The 20,778-nt window shown below is 40.1% G+C and overlaps 1 protein-coding gene across 4 annotated transcripts in view; it reads right to left on the bottom strand.

Moving 5' to 3' along the window:
- Window positions 1-1,533: 1,533 nt before the first annotated feature.
- TGS1 (trimethylguanosine synthase 1) overlaps window positions 1,534-20,778 on the bottom strand; it is a 56,196-nt gene continuing 36,951 nt past the window's right edge. For 3 of the 4 annotated variants that reach the window (XM_032296103.1, XM_032296105.1, XM_032296106.1), the window contains 3 exons: window positions 17,719-17,935; window positions 15,558-15,636; window positions 5,081-5,436 (listed from right to left, as the gene is read on the bottom strand). In XM_032296103.1, coding sequence (XP_032151994.1) covers window positions 5,278-5,436; window positions 15,558-15,636; window positions 17,719-17,935 — 455 coding nt within the window. In that variant the 3' untranslated portion in view covers window positions 5,081-5,277. Of the gene's footprint in view, window positions 1,906-5,080; window positions 5,437-15,557; window positions 15,637-17,718; window positions 17,936-20,778 lie in introns of those variants that run through there. The other variant, XM_032296104.1, reaches the window with a different exon arrangement.

Here is a 20,778-nt window from a genome sequence, read left to right as displayed (position 1 = left end):
AAAAAAAAAAAAAAAAAAAAAAAAAAAAGCTGCAATCAAAGCATCTTGCTCAGAAAGTTACCAGGCCCAATCTTAATGCTGTTCCACCAAGGGTTCAGTCAACAGACATTGCCAGTGTTATTTAGGATACAGAACTATCTGCTGAGTGCTATTCACTATTTGGGTGGTGGGATCAATAGAAGCCCAAATCTCAACATTATATATTGCATATGTACACGTGAAATGAAAATTATACATATATATTTTTTCCTTTTCAATTTTCCTGCCTTTGGAAGAAATGAAAATTATAAAAAGAAAGGGGGAAGGGGAGAAAAAAAAAATGAAAGAATTACTAAAGCATTCTACCAGAATACCTTAACTTGGATGCCAAAACCAGGCAAGGTACACAAAAAGCAGATACAAACTTAACAAAACAAAGTACGTTTATCAAATGAAATCCACTGTGAACATTTAATATGTCAAAATACGGTCAGATTTAATTAAAGGAACACAGATAGAGTTAAATAATTTGAAATTTTTAAAGTAATTTAGACTTTCCTACATTAAATAAAAAAGTAGAACCCTATGATATGAGGAAGTGTAAAATAAAAAAAATAGAAAAGAGAGACAATATCTTAATTTTGATGTGAGCTACAAGAACACTTAATAGAAATGCTTCTAAGCTTTCACTGCAAAACAAAAAGGAACAAGTGCTGTTATTACAACATTCCTGACTGTCCTAACCAATGCAATAGGAAAAGGATAAAAATTAAGAGGCTTATATATCGGGCAAAGGGAAAAACTCATGTGCAGATGTCATGACTGCTTTTTTAGAAAATCAAAGTGTATCCATTAAAAGCTGTGGTGGGGAGGGAGGGGGAAACAAACAAAAATTAGAGACAGAGTCTTGCTCTGTCACCCAGATGGAGTACAGTGGTACAATCTTGGCTCACTGCCACCTCCATCTCCCAGGTTCAAGAGACTCTCCTGCCTCAGCCTCCCGCGTAGCTGGGATTACAGGCGTGTGCCACCACTATAATTTTTGTATTTTTAGTAGAGACAGGGTTTCACTGGTCAGGCTGGTCTCGAACTCCTGACCTCAGGTGATCTTCCCGCTTCAGCCTCCCAAAGTGCTGGGATTACAGGTGTGAACCACTGCGCCTGGCTACTCAAAAGCATTCTTATATAGACAATATATTAATTACAAAATTTAACAAAAAAGATTCTACTCAAAATCTGGCTGGGGATGGTAGCTCATGCCTCTAATCCCAACACTTTGGGAGGCTGCGGTGAGTGGATCACTTGAGGTCGGGAGTTCGAGACCAGCCTGGCAAACATGGTGAAATCCCATCTCTACTAAAAATACAAAAATTAGCCGGGCATGGTGGTGGGTGCCTGTAATCCCAGCTGCTCTGGAGTCTGAGGCAGGAGAATTGCTTGAGCCTGGGAGGTTGAAGTTGTAGTGAGCCAAGATTGTGCCACTGCACTCCAGCCTGGGAGACAGAGCAAGACTCTGTCTCTAAAAGAAAAAAATAAAAAAAGAAAAGAAAATTTACCAAAAAGTGGGAAATATGAAGCAATAAAATTGGCAAAAAAAAAAAAAAAAAATGCAAGATCTATACAAATAAATGATACTTTACTGAAAAACAAATGATCAGAATACTGGAAGGACATATCAAGTCCTTGGAGAGGAAGATTCAATGTTGTGAAGACATCACATTTCCTCACCTGAAAATTAAATACCAAAGAATTTAATAAGAGAATGGGGAATTCACAACTGTCAACACATGATGAAAACTACAGTAATCGAAAACATATGGCACAGGGATAGGTGGATAATTTCAGAAACACATACGCATGTATGTATATACATATATGTACACACCCACACAGGTTAGATTTCAAACTCTGGAGAAAGGTTAGTTCCTGTAACAGAAGATAACATAGGAATTGGCTATTCATTTGGCAAACAAACCCTAGATGCCTAACACGTATTTGACTAATATGTGAAAAACTGCTCATACCTTACTAGCAATTAAGATATGGAAAGTAAAATAACTCCACTGATTGTTGATCAGATTGGTAACAATAAGGGAATATATACAATGCTTTTGAGGATGTGAGGAAAATTGGCTCCTTTAATGCATAGTTGGTGGAAATACACATTTGGAAAATTTGACATACCAAATCAAAGAAGCGTAATCTTTAACCTAGATATTTTGCTTTTGGGAATCTATTCTACTTAGAAATATACCCTGCAATACTATCTGCAACTGCAGGTACTACTAACAACTAAAATGTTCATAACTGGTTAATGATTACAGCAATTCTCATATGTTGTACAATGTCTATTAAAAATGATAGTACAGATTGAAATGGATGTATTTAGAGATGGGAGCTCACTAGATTGCATTAAGTGAAAAATAAAAATTTCAGAATAATTGCATTGCATTCCACTGTGTGTGCACAAGTTTTTTTTTTGCATAGGGAAATGTTTTACAGGACAACCACCAGTGTTAGCAGTGGCAAGAAGGGGAAGGAAAACGTGGCAGGTGGGGAGAGAAAGGGTTCAACGGTGAGGTTCTTTTTGAGTTGTTCACTTTGTATTTAAATTGTTGGAGTATTTACTGAGACAGCATCTTGCTCTGCTGCCCAGGTTGGAGTGCAGCTGTTCAATCAGAGCTCAACTGATCCTCCCCACCTCAGCCTCCAGACTAGCTGGGAATACAGGTGTGCACCACCATGCCCAGCTAATTTTTTTTGTATTTTTGGTAGAGATGGGGTTTCACCTGTTGCCCGGGCTGATCTTGAACTCCTGAGCTTACATCATCCACCTGCCTTGGTCTCCTGTGTTGGGATGATAGGTATGAGCCACCATGTCTGGCCCATATTTATTTTTATTAAAAATTATTTTAAGAGTTTTACGATTTAACAAGAAAAAATGACCTGGTTGTACTAGAACATGGGCTGTTAGCCTCTTTACTTTTTATCCTAAGCAGCTCTATAAACTTCATTTTGTATCCTTTTTTTTTTTTTTTTTTTTTTTTGAGATGGAGTCTTGCTCTGTCGCCTGGGCTGGAGTGCAGTGGTACAATCTTGGCTCACTGAAACCTCTGCCTCTCAGGTTCAGGCGATTCTCCTGCTTCAGCCTCCCGAGTAGCTAGGATTACAGGTGCATACCACCATGCATAGCTGATTTTTGTATTTTTAGTAGAGATGGGATTTCACCATGTTGGCCAGGCTGGTCTCCCTCGGGTGATCTGCCCTTCTTGGCCTCCCAAAGTGTTGGGATTACAGGTGTGAGCCACTGTGCCTGGCCTTTTTATGTATTTGTCTTCTTAGTAAGATTTTTTTGAATCTGATTCACACAGTGGACTAGAACACTTCTGAAGTCCTTTTGAATGCTGAGGATCTGTAGAATAATCTATGAATTAGTTTTATCCCTGTGTGATTAGTGGGCAGGAATATCTTAGTCTTAGCTAACTAAGCCCAAGCTTCCTGTTCCTTTCATATAAGATTGAGGAAAAGGAAGATGTTCGGGAAGATGAGTTAGTTTTATTAATATGCAAGTAAGAAAATGAGTTGTGGAAAGAAGTCGATGCATGAAAGGTTAAGTGACAAAAAACTAAAAAAAAATTGTAGGTTTAGGAAATCTGCCTTTACCTCACCGGCCACCTCCCTAGTGATCTTAAGAATGCTACATAAAGTTTAAAAACCAAGAAAATTTGGACAGATTTTGAAGTTGTGAATTAATGAAAAAGTAATTTCACCTTTAGGCCGGGCGCGGTGGCTCAAGCCTGTAATCCCAGCACTTTGGGAGGCTGAGGCAGGTGGATCACGAGGTCAAGAGATCGAGACCATCCTGGTCAACATGGTGAAACCCCGTCTCTACTAAAAATACAAAAAATTAGCTGGGCATGGTGGTGCGTGCCTGTAATCCCAGCTACTCAGGAGGCTGAGGCAGGAGAATTGCCTGAACCCAGGAGGCGGAGGTTGCGGTGAGCCGAGATCGCGCCATTGCACTCCAGCCTGGGTAACATGAGTGAAAAATAACCACCGAAAAAAAAAAAAAAAAAAAAAAAAAAAGTAATTTCACCTTTAATGATTAGCTCAGTTGCTACTGTACTGCAGACCAATCAGGCATATATAATTGTAAAGTTTCAAGACACTAAAATTAGCATACTCCAACAGTTATTTATATAACAGCTATTTTTTCTAGCATTTATTGGAAATTTCCCAAATTTATTTCAATTCCCTAACCCTATCCCAGCCAATATCATGTTTTGTTTAATGTTTAACATGCTCCTAAGCAGTAAAATAAAATATATAAAATACAGATCTAACCTTCAATGGCTAGAGTTGTATGTCGCCATTTTTTTTGCCTACCTGTAATAATGACTGACCACACTTTTTAGATGATTAAGCAACACAGATCCCTCTTCCTTTCATTGCCATTTTAATAAAAAAATATAAACTCCTACGTTACAAAATGTATTTCATATTGATGGTGCAATGGAAATTTTACAAACACAAACTTTATACAAGGGTGTTAAAAAGCCAATTCCAGAAGCAGCAAAGACATGAAAACAGGAAAGTTCTAGAAAAAGTCTAAATAGATGTATTCATATTCTATGAGTGAAAAAGACACTTTCAAAAGTATGTCTGTAAGGCTGGGTACAGTAGCTCATGCCTGTAATGCCAGCACTTGGGAAGGGTGAGGTGGGCAGATTGATTGAGCCCAGGAATTTGACACCAGCCTGGGCAACATGGTGAGACCCCGTCTCTACAAAAAATACAAAAATCAGTCCGGTGTGGCAGCGCCCACCTATCCAGCTACTGGGGAGACTGAGGCAGAAGGATTGCTTGAGCCCAGAAGGTTGAACCTGCAGCGAGCTGTGATCAGGCAAGTGCACTCCAGCCTGGGCGACAGAGTGAGATCCTGTCTCAAAAAAAGAAAAAATTACGGCCAGCGCGGTGGCTCACGCCTGTACTCCTAGCACTTTGGGAGGCCGCGGTGGGTGGATCACCTGAGGTCAGGACTTCAAGACCAGCCGGGCCATCATGGTGAAACCCCATCTTAAAAAAAAAAAAAAAAAAAAAATTTACAAAGAACTCATACATATGTATTAATTTTGTATAATTTCTCTAAAAGAATTATTCAAAGATCTCAAAATATCTCACTGATATTTATTTGAGTCTTGTAAGCTTCCATTTCCTATGGTGATATAAGACCATGGGTAGAAAATATCAGTGAATAGAGGAAGACATGCCAAACACCTCATCTGAATAATGTTTTGATTACTCCACGATCTTTTGTCCTTGCACTGCCGCACAGTTAGGTTCAGAGGCTGGTCTTCGAATTAGGTCACCAAAATATGCAGTGATTGTCTTCAATTTATTGTTAAGGAAGTTCTGTTCTATTTCCACTTGCCCTCCAGGCCCTGCCAAGGATGCCACCTAAAAAGATGAACAGAAGAAAGTCACATGCACACACATAAGCATAATTTCAAAACAGTGTTTCACTCATACTGCTGCATCAAATAATAGGGAGACTCTGGCTTTTTTTTTTTTTTTTTTTTGAGACAGAGTTTCGCTCTTGTTACCCAGGCTGGAGTGCAATGGTGCGATCTCGGCTCACCGCAACCTCCGCCTCCTGGGTTCAGGCAATTCTCCTGCCTCAGCCTCCTGAGTAGCTGGGACTACAGGCACGCGCCACCATGCCCAGTTAATTTTTTGTAGTTTTTAGTAGAGACGGGGTTTCACCATGTTGACCAGGATGGTCTTGATCTCTTGACCTCGTGATCCACCCGCCTCGGCCTCCCAAAGTGCTGGGATTACAGGCTTGAGCCACCGCGCCCGGCCAATGAGACTCTGGCTTTTAAGTCCTTTGAATAATGAGGCGTGTTCATATTGTGGGAAAGTTAATGGTGCTATGTTGTTGTATAAGACTTGATATCTCCAATGCCATAGCTAAAGAACTCAGAGGAAGAAAAACATGAACAAATCCTTCCCAAATATCAGGTTTATTTTAAAAAAAAATTTTTGTTTTCTAACCCTCCTTCCTCCTCCTCCCCAACCAGGTTTATTTTCTAACAAAGATATTTAAAGATTAACTCCCTTCCCTGAAAGCCTTTGTCCTGTTCATCTTACCGTCTGCATCTCACCCTCTCATTCATTCAACAGTATTTACTGAGTACCTGCTACATAATCCTAGCTGTGATCCAGGCCACGATCCCTACTCTCACGAGGAGTCTAGCCTCTATTGACTTTGCCTTCTCTCATTGGTCTCCTTTCGTTTCTCCTACCTTGGACCACCTCTTCTACTGGTTGCCCTTTTGTGTATTTTAAATGCTTTCTGTAACAATTGTGGTAAAATACATCGCTCTTTTTGAGGTCTACTAGAACACAGGGACTAACTCCTTTATTAGGAAGCTGAAAGCACCGCTCCCTCTGCACCTCCACAGTTAGCACCAAAAGGATGCTAGCCAAATGACCAGCACTTGATGGGGGGACAGGGTCCATCAGCTGCTAAAGATTCTTTTGTTCCATGACAATAATACTTGCAGTCACCTTCGTACACTGCAAACTAGTAATGTTTTACCCCAAGTTCTAAAACAGGTAAGGTTTTGTTTTGGTTCAGTACTTTTTTCATCCAACCTCTCAGAGATCTTTTAAATAGCAAAAATGTTACTTCCTAAACCTTGATTACTTCATCAGAATCAGTTTTTTTGGGGTAGTAGGAGGAAAGATCATGAGGAGGGAGAATGCAGTGGAGAGCCCTGGCAGGCAGAGAGGAGAAGACACAGCAATAGAGAAAGGGACACCCAGGCCGGGCGTGGTGGCTCATGCCTGCAATCCCAACACTTTAGGAGCGGAGGCGGGTGGATCACGAGGTCAGGAGTCTGAGACCAGCTTGGCCAACATGGTGAAACCCCATCTCTACTAAAAATACAAAAATTAGCCGGGCGCGGTGGGGCACGCCTGCAATCCCAACTACTCGGGAAGCTGAGGCAGGAGAGTCACTTGAGCCTGGGAGGCGGAGGTTACAGTGAGCCAAGACTGCGCCACAGTGCTCCAGCCTGGGAGACAGAGCAAGACTTTGTCTCACAAAAAAAAAAAAAAAAAAAAAAAGAAAGGGATACCTAAAGTGTCAGGGACAGCTATAAACAACGAGGGTCAAGCATTTTCTGTAACTGAAATCAGCAAAATTACAGTTGCATATTTTGTAAAAAGAGGTGCTCAGTCAGTCTGATTTGGTTTTAAGGGTTGAGAGAACGTAATCTCAGTGGTATTATGCATACTATACCAGCTTCTGGTAGAAGGGACCATTTATTATGCATTTCCAATGAGTATATAATTTATAGTGTTTTAGCTTCCTCTTAGGAAAAAAAGTCACAGACATAGAAATAGGGAAGAAGCAACTGGTCATTGTGTGGTACGTTATTATGTGAAAAGTAAGTGAAATACAGTATTCCTTATAATGATTAAATGCATCCCCCTCTACTATTTTTTTGTAAGGAATACTTCAAGTGAAACTAGAAATTTGAAAATAGCCAAGTAGTCCCAGAGTAGCAATTATTAGGAATAAATGTTTTAAATTCTCTTTTGGTATCTTCATGTCAGTCTGATTTTTTTACAAGGAACGGCAAAAAAGGTAATTTTGTCTTTAGCCAATAAAAGGCATTTTGAACAGCATATCATTTTTTCATTAATTTTTCTGAGTTCAGATATAACTCAAGTATAGCATTTCTTCTGTGCCTTTTAACAAGTAACTTAAAAATCTCCAGTTCTACCAATAATTTGCTGCATCAATTTAAAAAGGCAATTTTTATTGTTGTTAAGGGAGCCATTAAAATAGGCTTTGGCTTTCTAAATCTGAAAAATAGGTATACTATCTATCTTCCTAAAAGAGCATTTTAAAGAAAAGAAAAACCATTTCTGAAGTTTACTTGAAAAAAAATTAAAGGTACTATATAGATGGCAATTATTTCTTATATAAGCTATAAAGAGAATTACATAAAAACCAATTTCTGAGAAGGTAGGGTAGTTTCTTTTGTTTCTCTTAATAACTTTCAGAGGATTATCTAGATGTGGGTGCTTTGGATTAAAATAAAAAAAGAAGGTAAGATGGGAATTTTCTCAGAAATCATGAGTTCTGATTACTCAACAACTATTATTAAGAGCTTATAGGGCTCTGTTCTAGGCAGTGTAGGGTAGCAAAACACAAACAAAAATCCCTGCCTTCATAAATTTTACATTCTAGTTGGGAGAGTCAGATGATGGACAGATAAAACAAACATTGTTCCTTATACTGGAGATGAAGGTGAATCTATGTGACAAAATACAGTGAGAAAACTCTTAGCTACTTAGTGTTTACAAACAAATGGTTTTTTAAAAAAACTAACATGTTACTTTCAAATGTTCGGATTACAAATAATTTCTAACTTTGGCTTTTTTGTACTTCTTCACATTTTCAAAACTACAAATATATATATATTTTTGAGACAGAGTTTTGCTCTTGTTGCCCAGGCTGAAGTGCAATGGCACAATCTTGGCTTACCACAACCTCTGCCTTCTGGATTCAAGCAATTCTCCTGCCTCAGCCTCCCGAGTAGCTGGAATTACAGGCACGCGCCATCATGCCTGGCTAATTTTGTATTTTTAGTAGAGACAGGGTTTCTCCATGTTGGTCAGGCTAGTCTTGAACTACTGACCTCAGGTGATCAGCCCATCTCCGCCTCCCAAAGTGCTGGGATTACAGGTGTGAGCCACCGTGCCCAGCCCCAAAACTACATATATTTTAAAGGTTAAAATTTTGGAGTTGGAAAGATTGTAAATTTAGTAGTTCAAGCAAGTAACTTTGCTTCAGGCAAATTTAATGCCATTAATTTCTAGCTGTCCTTATTTTTCACTAGAAGGTTTAGCTGACAAAATGTTATTTGGTTCCCTCCCCTTACAATTTAGTAAACTATGAGAGGAACAGAGGGTAGAGAGATGAAAAAAGGCAGAACGGCAGGCAGAAACGGATAAAGATTAGGAGCTATGGGTTACATATTTTTGGCATATTACCTAAATATATTAATTTTACCAAAATAAATCCCAATTAATTTGGACCAGAACTAGAATCAAGGACTAAACTCTCGACTAGATTTGACATCAGGCAGTAAAGTTGTTCTTTGGAGACTGGGAAAGAAGAAACAGAAAAAAGATCACAATGAAGGTGTTAAAACACAGATTAAAGCATCAAATAAACATTCAAAACTGCATTGTTTTTTTTGAGATGGAGTCTTGTTCTGTCACCCAGGCTGGAGCGCAGTGGTGCGATCTCGGCTCACGACAACCTCTGCCTCCCGGGTTTAAGTGATTCTGCTGCCTCAACCTTCTGAGCAGCTGGGATTACAGGCGCTCACCAGCATGTCCGGCTAATTTTTTTGTATTTTTAGTAGAGACGGGGTTTTACCATGTTGGTTAGTCTGGTCTCGAACTCCTGACCTTGTGATCTGCCTGCCTTGGCCTCCCAAAGTGCTGGGATTACAGGCATGAGTCACCGTGCCTAGCCTTTTTTGTTTGAGACAGAGTCTGGCTCTGTCACCGAGGCTGTTGTACGGTGGCACAATCTTGGCCCACTACAGCCTCCGCCCCTGGGTTTAAGTGATTCTCCTGCCTCAGCCTCCCGAGTAGCTGGGATTACAGATGCCTGCCACTGAACCTGGCTAACTTTTGTATTTTTAGTAGAGATGGGGTTTCACTATGTTGGCCAGGCTGGTCTTAAACTCCTGACCTCAGGTGATCCTCCCATTTCAGCTTCCCAAAGTGCTGGGATTACAGGCATGAGCCACCATGCCTGGCCCAAAACTGCATTTTTTTCCCCAAAAGAAACTGGATTTAAAGTAAAAGTGCATGATAAGCAAATGAGAGAAAATAACCTCCCAACTGCATCTTACTGGAAGAATATGTAATTACTAATGACAGATACCTTTATTAGAAGAAAGACACAAAAACATCAGAGTGCTGAAAAATGCTCTATTACTACAGGGAAGAGATTATATCTACAATATGCAAAAATGTGGTTAGATGACAATTGTACTGGGTAAAAATAAAGAGCATTTTATGTGGTCTACAGATCTGTGTCAAAACACAATGCTAGCAGCAGCAAGCATCCGAAATATTGGCTGTGCCTACAAACCTAGTATCACACAGGTCAAGTAAGTGCCTCACCACTAGTTCTTTTTGTCCTTCTTTTCCTTTGTTACATCCAACTAATTACCACATGAAAATAACACAAAGTTGGCAAAACATTTCTGATAATTAAAGTTCTCAGAGAGGAGAAAGAAGAATATTCTTTAGTCAGCAGAAAATCATGCATCATTCAAACTTACGAATATTCAAAATTAGTTCAATTTCTCTGCACATGGCAAACAGGAATGAGATGTCTATGCCTAAGTAAATAAATCTTAAGCCCACCATCATCAACAGGAGCACCTGCTGATGCTTCTGTTGATGACCTGGTGACAGGTCAAAAAAATTCTCCCAGGCATCACAAGCTAACCTACACTGAGGTCCTATTGTAGATATAATCTCTTCCTAAGAGGAAGCTACCAGGCCGGACACAGTGGCTCATGCCTGTAATCCCAGAACTTTGGGTGGCAGCAGCAGAAGGATTGCTTTAGACTACAAGTCCAGCCTGGGCAACACAGTGAAATCCTGTCTCTACAAAAAATAAAACACTTAGCCAGGTGTGGTGGTCCATGCATATGGTTCCAGGAACCCTGAAGGCTGAGGTAAGGAGGAGTGCTTGAGCTTGGGAAGTTGAGGCTGCAGTGGGCTGTGATCATGCCACTGTACTCCAGCCTGGTAGATGGAGTGAGACTCTGTCTCCAAAGAAGAAGGAAAAAACCACCCAAACCCAAAAATAACCAGTTCACTAAGCTCTGTCCTTCACTCATTCTCAGAAGTGGAAACATGAAGACTGTACAATTCAACAAGTTACAGAAACTACCAAAAATGCTAATAAACTGAATTTAGTTATATTTAAAACATTTTCCACACAACAATATTACCTAATAGTTTTTCATATTGATAAACAGTTCATTATTCAAATACTTACAAATCTATTCTTATATATGGTAAGTTTTAGAAATATTTCCTATAAATAAGTACCTCATTACTATCTACCTATCCATCTACCTACCTGCCTACCTACCAAAATAAACTATTAGAAGTGACTGTTACAATTAGGAACGTTTTCCTTCCTCGACATTACAGAACAAAATTTAAAAAGATAATTGGAGCCTCAAGAATTCTGCCAACTAAGGAGAGTCGAATCCCATTATTAAATCTAACATCAATTTTATACTTAAACAATCATAGGGTTTCACTTAAGTATTAGTTAATTTGTAAATGTCTCCACTTTATGAGGAAATAAAAAAGGTAGAATCTGGCCCAAATGCCTAGCTGTTTTACGTCTAATTATAATAATTAAACAAGGATGAGGAGCTGCCACAGCAAACAGACCAGATTTCCTCTCTTCTTTCCTGCCTCGGGCTAAGAGACAAGACTCTTTATGTCAGAGACTCCGCCCACAAGGATTTCAAACAAAGGTTGTGTTTGATAATTGCTGCCTGCATCTTCCTTTGGGAAGGACCAAAAGTCCTTGTCTGTTCAGAGATCTCTATCTATTAATATGTTCCATAGGTTTACTACTTAAAAGAGAAATCTTTCATGTTTATGAAGCATGGTAGATCCAAAGCTCAAATTAGCTGGAATTCTCTCGTTGTCCAAGGAAAGAAAGAAAGGAAAGCATGGCAAGATAACAGGTATCAAGCAGATAAAATATGTTTACTCTGGAAAGAATCAGATTTAAGATCCCAGCACTTTAGAAGGTTGAGGCAGGATGATCACTTGAGCCCAGGAATTTGAGGTTGCAGTGAGCTATGATCATGCTACTGTACTCTAGTCCGCATGACAGAGAGAAACCATATTTAAAAAAAAAAAAAAAAAAAAAAAAAATTAGTCCTTGGGTTTCAATAGCAATTTCAAAGAGAAAGATATACCTTACCTCCAAAGAGCCTCTCACAAACAATTTTTTTTTCTAAATTACTCAGTTATTATCAAGAAATGCACATCTTGGAATCATCTCCCAACAGAAAAAAGGAATAGAAGACTGAGGTAATAAGGGACCTAGAAAAACATTTCACTAGATACAGAAAACAATTAGCATTATCTCGTAGATGGAAATATTTAAGTTGAATTTGTATTGAGTGCATGCTGTTTAAAATAATACAAATATTACCCAAGAGTACAATCTCCCTGGATGGGAAATTAACTGTCCTTCACAGACATTTCTATGAGAAAAAAGCAGTGTGAGCTTCTAACAGCCGACTGTGACACACTTGGGAACCCAAACCATTTGTAAATTCAGGTTGTGGTAACATTCTAAATGTTCCTTAACAAAAAAAGTCAATTTCTTTGCAACTGTGATTTCCCTCAATTTTAGAGTATTGCCTCCTGTCATTAAAAAGTTCCTACACATGGATACGTTTTCTTCATTAAAAAAAAGTTGATTTCCCATTGTAATTTGATACCAAACAAAATAACACACTTGAAATCGCACCAGCCTTTCTTGGTTTCATTATTCCCTAGTGTCATTACTCCCTCTAGAGGCAGAAAACGTGAATCTGGTAAGTTTTTGAAATAAACCAAAAACACAAGCTAAAGAAAAAGTTAACTTTCTCTCTCTGTGAAAGTGTTAATTTAACTAGAAAAAGTTAATCAGCATAAATTGTATGATAAACAGTGAATTTCCTATCATTATTCAAGCACTCAAATAAGCCCGTCTACATTTAATATAAGGATCCGGATACAGCTCACTAAGTATCACATCGTCTCTGACGAGAAGACATGGAGCATAATATTCACATATGAGAAAAACAGAAATTACGGAATTGTTAGGCTCAACCTTATCTGGCAGTCTAGAAAGCAGCTCTGAATCATATGAGGAGCGGATATAAAATACCTGCTGTTTGATATGAACTTTAATTCAGAAAACACACGAAGCAAAGAGATGGTTCCTTTTTCTTTTTTTTTTAAGACAGAGTCTCACTGTCACCCAGGCTGGAGTACAGTGGTGTGATCTCGGCTCACTGCAACCCTCCTGGGTTCAGGCGATTCTCCTGCGTCAGCCTCCCAAGCAGCTGGGAGTACAGGTGCCTACCACCGTGCCTGGCTAATTTTTTTTTTTTTTGTCGTAGAGACGGGGTTTCGTCATGTTTGCCAGGCTGGTCTCGAACTCCTGGCCTGAAGCAATCTGCCTGCCTTGGCCTCCCCAAGTGCTGGGATTACAGGCATGAACCACCACACCCGTCCCTTTTCTTCTCCACCACACCCGGCCCTTTTCTTATCACTGGTTTAACACATACTATTAATATTTTGATAGGTCTAATGTTTAGACACATGGATCATAAACAGATGAAAGGCAGCAAGATCTAATTTCACTGCCTAATTATAAGAGCTCAGGCTTGTTAATTTCATTTATTCTTTTTTTAACCCAGAGAATCTCAACTCTGGAGCACATTTTACCACCTGGGGCACTTTAAAAATTAACTTACCTTTGGGCCTCATCCTAGAAAACAGAATATTTCCCAGTGGACTAGGGTATCAGTAGTTTTCCAAAAATGCTACTCAGCTGGGTATGCTACTCACACGTATAAGCCCAGCACTTTGGGAAGCTGAGGCAGGAGGATTGCTTGAGCCTTTAATTTTGAGACCAGTGTGGGCAATATGGTGAGACCTCACCTCTACAAAAAATAAAAAAAATTAGCTGGGCATGGTGCTGTGTGTCCGTGGTACCAGCTACTCAGCAGGCTGAGTTGGGAAGATTACTTGAGCCCAGTTAGTCACGGCTGCAATGAGCCATGTTTTGGCCACTGCACTCCAGCCTGGGTGATACAGCAATATGGTCTCAAAAGAAAAAACAAAAACAACAACAAAAAGCACTAGTCAGCTAAAACTCTAAAGCACAGGAAACACAATGGAGAAAGCTACATTGGACCTCATAATAGAATAGACATGCCTGAGTTGGAAAACCTGCTAGAGGTAATGTAGAAGGAAAGAGGAAGGGACAAACCACTAGAAAATATAGATAGGAAAGACTAACATTCTCATAATAGATGTCCCGGAGAAAGGAAAAAAGGTAATGAGGAGAACACTGTTGAAGAAATAGTGCAGCTAGAATCTCCTGAATAAAAAACACAAGAAACGTCAGAATACTAGGGCAAGTTCTGAGAATATCATGTAAGAGAGAAAAGAAAAACCCAGTTAGCAACATTACAGTGAAATGCAGAATATGAAAGACAAAAGCTTTTCAAGAGTACGTGGCACAAAGCAGATATGTAGTGTTTATAGAAAAACCAACAAAAGCATGAGATATCATAAAATCTTTCTTTCTTTTTTTTTTTTTTTTGAGAGAGTCTCACTCTGTTGCCCAGGCTGCTTACTGCAACCTCCACCTCCTGGAAGCAAGTGATTCTCCTGCCTCAGCCTCCCACGTGGCTGGGATTACAGATGTGCACCACTATGCCTGGCTAATTTTTGTATTTTTAGTAGAGACAGGGTTTCGCTATGTTGGTCAGGCTGGTCTTGAACTCCTGGCCTTAAGTGATCCGTTCACCTTGGTCTCTCAAAGTGTTGAGATTTCAGGCGTGAGCCACAATGCCCGACCAATATAAAAAAATCATCTAATCTTTATGAGGCAGCTAATTGTACCAGATCCAATTCTACTAGGGAAAAAACATAACACGATTAAATATTTAAGGTAAGAAATTAAAAAGAATATCTGAATATTAGTTAAATGTCCCATATGTCAAGACTACAGTTAAAATTGTTCCTGGTCAAATTAGGATCTTATGTCTCTTTGTTTCTGTTTAGGATATCATTTTCAGGAATAGCTAAAATCTATTCTCAAGGTAGGTTTCAATCAAGGCAGATCTTGGCCAGATGTAGTGGCTCACACCTGTAATCCCAGCACTTTGGGAGGCTGAGGCAGGCGGACCCCTTGAACTTAGGAGTTTGAGAACAGCCTGGGCAACATGGTGAAACCCTGTCTCCTCAAAAATATACAAAAATTAGCCAGGTATGGTGGCATGCACATGCAGTCCCAGCTCCTTGGGAGGCTGAGTTGGGAGGAAGGCTTGAGCCTGGGAGGTGGAGGTTGCAGTAAGCCGAGGTGTTGTCACTGCATTCCAGCCTGTGGAATAGAGCCAGACCTTGTCTCAAACAAACAAACAAAGGCTAGTTTAACTGTGCAGAATTTGAAGCACAACATATCCAATCTTCTTTTCAGTATGTCTTAGCAAAGCCTCAAGTGCTCTATTGGTATCTATGAATGCCAGGAGCTGTGGAAATGAAGAGGATGTAACAGACATGTATCTAACTTCCAGCTACTTTCAGTTTTCTAAGAAAAGTCAGCAAGTCAGGGGCTTCTCATAAACACATTATCTGATAAAGAAATGTCCTGTATCTTTTACCATCCTTGTAACAGTTAAGACAGAAACTCATGGAAGTTTTCAGTAACGGCTTACCTGGTCAACATCAGCATTTCTTGGAAGAAAATAAACAATATTATTAGTAATCTTCTTAGAAAGTCTGAAAATTTCGAAGGTGGACAGCAGTTAAGGAAAAATAACAAAAACAGCAGCTAATTTCTAATCAGAAAGCGATGTGTTTAACCCATTGTAACTCAAATGTATTTCAAAATGTAACTAAAAAGCAAAAACTTAATCCTCTAATGGAACCTAAGAGAATTAAATACAGAATTTTGTAATTCAGCAACATATTGTCCCAATAGTTCAAAGATTAATAGTTAAATTGATTTATTCAATTATCCTAGTGGTAGGTAGTGGGCAAGACTCAGAAATATAGACCCTTTCTCTGTCATTTCCTAATTACTGAGAAAACAGAATAGAAAATAGGAAAGCACAATCCCACTTCTTCCGAGTAAAGAATAAGGTAATCCTGGACATTGCAGTCAACACTCTAAATTACATTTTAAAATTTTATTTATTTATTTATTTTTCAGACAGAGTCTGGCTCTGCTTGCTAGCTAGCTAGCTATTTATTTATTTATCCATTTATCTATCTATTTATTTATTTATTTAAAGACAGGGTCCGGCTCTGCTGCCCAGGCTGGAGTGCAGTAGCACAATCTCAGTTCATGGCAACGTCTTCCAGGTTCAAGTGATCCTTGTGCCTCTGCCTCCCAAGTAGCTGGGATTACAGGATTACAGCTGCCACCACGCCCGGCTAATTTATGCTGTAATTTTTTTTTTTTTTTTAAGGCAGAGTTTTGCTCTGTCACTCAGGCTAGAGTGCAGTGGTGGGTTCAAACGATTCTCCTGCCTCAGCCTCCTGAGCAGCTGGGATTACAGGTGCCCACTACCACGCCCAGCTAATTCTTGCATTTTCAGCCGAGACCGGTTTCACCATGTTGGCCAGGCTGGTCTCAAAGTCCTGACCTCAAGTGATTTGCCTGCCTTGGCCTCCCAAAGTGTTGGGATTGCCGGCGTGAGCCACCGTGCCCCACAGTATTACCTAAATTTAATAGCAATTTAGAAATATGTTTCCTGTTAAGAGTCAAACAGACAATTACTCTGGAGCGGCAGGTAGAGAAAGGGACAAACGTTACTCTATGAAATAAGGCTTTGCTTTGATATTCTGGAAGAGTAACTGTAAAAATTTGAAGATACACAGCAAATTGGCCAGTGTCAATGTGAATTGAAGAATGTTACAGAATGGTTAGCCACAAACTCCAGGGATAAGTTTTGAGGAAATTCCCAATTTGCAGACAGTTAAGTCCAATACATGTATTCTAGTCCTTGTTTTATAATGGTAAAATTGAATAGCATGCAAGGAAAATATGACCTCATATTTCCCGTTACTTTTGGGGATCAACCGCATCATTTTTACATACCTGCCTTTTATGTAAAATAAGCTAGAATTTGCCGGGCGCGGTGGCTCAAGCCTGTAATCCCAGCACTTTGGGAGGCCGAGGCGGGTGGATCATGAGGTCAAGAGATCGAGACCATCCTGGTCAACACGGTGAAACCCCGTCTCTACTAAAAATACAAAAAATTAGCTGGGCATGGTGGTGCGTGCCTGTAATCCCAGCTACTCAGGAGGCTGAGGCTGGAGAATTGCCTGAACCCAGGAGGCGGAGGTTGCGGTGAGCTGAGATCGCGCAATTGCACTCCAGCCTGGGTAACTTGAGTGAAACTCCGTCTCAAAAAAAAAAAAAGCTAGAATTTGTCAAATGTTGTTAGCTAATATCATCTCTCTTCACTAATTTCTCCCTCTCTTTTTTGAGACAGAGTCCTGCTCTGTTGCTCAGGCTGGAGTACGGTGGCGTGACCTCAGCTCACTGCAACCTCTGCCTCTCAGGTTAAAGTGATTCTCGTGCCTTGGCCTCCTGAATAGCTGGATTACAGGCACGTGCCACCATGCCAGGCTAATTTTTCTATTTTTAGTGGAGACGGGGTTTCACCATGTTGGCCAGGCTGATCTCAAACTCCTGACCTCAGGCGATTCACCTGCCTCAGCCTCCCAAAGTGCTGGGATTACAGATGTGAGCCACCATACATGGAGACCCCCCACCCACCCCGCTACATTCCCTCTTTCTCTCACTCTCCTGCTCCTTTCTCTCCACAATCACTGTTTCAGTAAACTCTAAGGACTTCCAAAGGATATCCATCAGGAGACATCATCGTCCTAATGTCAAAGGTCTCTGCAGTGGCGTAGTCTGGCCCTCCCCAAGGTGGGCTGAGGAACACAACATCAGCCTTTAAACAAGCAGCCAGCAGCAAGAAATCTCCACAGATAAACTCTATCTTATCTGCTATTCCATAAACTTCTGCATTGTTACGAGCAAGAGCAATCTTAACAGGATCGATATCAACAGCAATCACTACAAATGAGAAAAGAAAAAAATTAGTTAATTGACACTGATTATTACTTATATAGGATAGTTCATCTTTCGAATAGTCTGCCATCTTCTTTTTAAAGAGGAGACATCTGGCCACATATACCAGAGATATAGGCTTCAGTTTAAATTTTTTTTTTTTTTTTTTTTTTGAGACGGAGTTTCGCTCTTGTTACCCAGGCTGGAGTGCAATGGCGCAATCTCGGCTCACCGCAACCTCCGCCTCCCGGGTTCGGGCAATTCTCCTGCCTCAGCCTCCTGAGTTGCTGGGATTACAGGCACGCACCACCATGCCCAGCTAATTTTTTGTATTTTTAGTAGAGACGGGGTTTCACCATGTTGACCAGGATGGTCTCGATCTCTTGACCTCGTGATCCACCCGCCTCGGCCTCCCAAAGTGCTGGGATTACAGGCTTGAGCCACCGCGCCCGGCAAATTTTTTATTTAAATTAGAAAGAGTCGCTTGTGTTGTACCAAGGAAAACGTGACTGAGGGACTTGGCTTTCTTGTCTCACTCAGACAGCTCTTTCTAAGCAAGTTACAATACTTGCCACAAAAGATCTACTGAGGGCCAAATATGTGGCCACCATTGTGCTGAGAAGCAAACACTTGAAAACGCCACTGACTGTATGTAGAACCTGTAACGCTAGGTTTTGGAAAAGACAAACTTCCTCAAAATGCAGCAATGCCCAAATGAACACAAATTCAACAACTTCTAAAGAAAACCAAAATAAAACACATTTTTACAAACTTATGTAGCCAAGTGACAAAGAAGAAATGTAAAAACACCTGCTGATAATGTTTAATGAGACATTGTAGGCAGAGGAAAGATAATAGTATGTTTCACCAAATGGACTTTCATTTACTTTATTCCAATTTCATAATTAGAAATACAGACATAATTTAAGTTTAGCCTGTTCATGTTTTGCAGTAAACTACTCAGTACACTTGCATGTGCACTAGTGTGTTAATGGCAGTATTCTTTATTTGAAAGGGCTAAGTGGAACCGTGAAGCATACAGCATGGTTGTCATGGAAATGCAGTTGTTTTCCAGAAAATGCTAGTTTCCAAATTTGTTAATATTTTTGAGAGAAATAATGTGCTAAATCACTTGAATAATAAATGTAAGCACCAATTATAATATAATGCGAAATCATATATTTACAATGCTGTTTTTCCTGTTCTAAATAAACTAACATTCACATTTGTAAGAGAAAAGATCCTTTTCAGCCTCTCAATCTGTTACATTTATAGTTCACAGACAGATGGAAAGATATGTTAATGAGACCAAAAATTCAAAAGAAAAAGTGACTTTCAACATCAAAATCTATTCAGTTAATCCTATTTTCATCTGTATTTCTTTTGGAGGCAGACTTGTTTTTAGGTCTAATAAGAATGAATGCATTCAATCTATCACACAAAAGAAATGCTGGCTGGGTGCAGTGGCTCATGCCTGTAGTCCCAGCACTTTGGGAGGCTAAGGCGGGTGGATTCCTTGAGCTTTGGAGTTCAAAATCCCATCTCTACCAAAACACAAAAAATTAGTCAGGTGGGGTTGGCATGTGCCGGTAGTCCCAGTTACTCGGGAGGTTTAGGTTGGAGAATCACTTGAGCCTGGGAGGAGAAGGTTATAGTGAGCTGAGATTGCACCAAGGCACTCCAGCCTGGGTGAGAGAGTGAAACCCCTCCACCCCACAACCCCCTGATCCCCCCCGCAAAAAAAGCTGACAAATGTTAAACCTCAGCCACACTAGCACATCTTGACTGCGTAATGGCCACATGTGGCTACTGGCTATCATACTGGACAGCATAGATATAGAACATTTAAGTCTTCACAGAAAGTTCCACCCTGCAGTACTGATGCTGAACTACTGGAACACATAAAAAGGGGAAAAATATCTAAGAACAAACAGTAATATGTAAAACTTTACAGATTCTCTAACCCTTTAGTTATGCACAGACAGCAACTATCTGAATGGAAATAACTGGCACAAAGGGATGATCTCAACTATAAGCAATGCCATCTTTTCGTATATATGTGCGTACATATGTAAATGCATAAATACACATACAGTTCAAGCATAACTGTTTATACGAATGTGTATACATGAACACATAAACATACGATAGGGAATTCAAAACAGTTAAGTGTAATTGATATGTGTGTACTTACATATGTACACACAAACACACTAAATCAATTATACTTTGTCTTCAATTTCCTGCCGTAATGTAGTTAGCTCAACCATCCTAGGGAGATATTAGGAGGAGCACTGATAACTAACATTCATGGAGCACCAGCTTTGGGGGGCAAGTTATGGGACCCCACCACCCTGAACATGCTGGAGGGTTCCTGAGTTTCCAGTCACACGTGCTGCAAAGGCAGAAGGTCATGATAGCACTGGGAAGGCCACGGGTTTGCTATCTGCCTTTTTTTCCCCAGGGGTTGGCAATCTCTAAGGGAGAGTGATTAAAAAACACTATGGGGCGATGATGGGAGCTGGTCTATGAGAATATGGACAAAGTGGTCTCCCTTTAGCTTGGGACCCAAGCTAGACATTTGCCTTTACCAAATGTGCACTAAACTATAGAAAGCCTTGGCAAAAGATATATATCACAGAAATACAAATCTACGGGCTCACACCTTTAATCCCAGCACTTTGGGAGGCTCCGGTGGGTGGATCACCTGAGGTTGGAGTTCGAGACCAGCATGGCTAACATGGTGAAACCCTGTCTCTACTAAAAATACAAAAATTAGCTGGGGGTGGTGGCGGGTGCCTGTAGTCCCAGTTACTTGGGAGGCTGAGGCAGAAGAATTGCTTGAACCC

Source organism: Sapajus apella, unplaced genomic scaffold (genome assembly GCF_009761245.1).
Source record: "Sapajus apella isolate SASKATOON/1434 unplaced genomic scaffold, GSC_monkey_1.0 scaffold35, whole genome shotgun sequence".
In the NCBI taxonomy this organism is placed as follows: Eukaryota; Metazoa; Chordata; class Mammalia; order Primates; family Cebidae; genus Sapajus; species Sapajus apella.
Note: the sequence above shows the minus strand (reverse complement) of the source record. Positions and strands in the feature narration are given on the sequence as shown.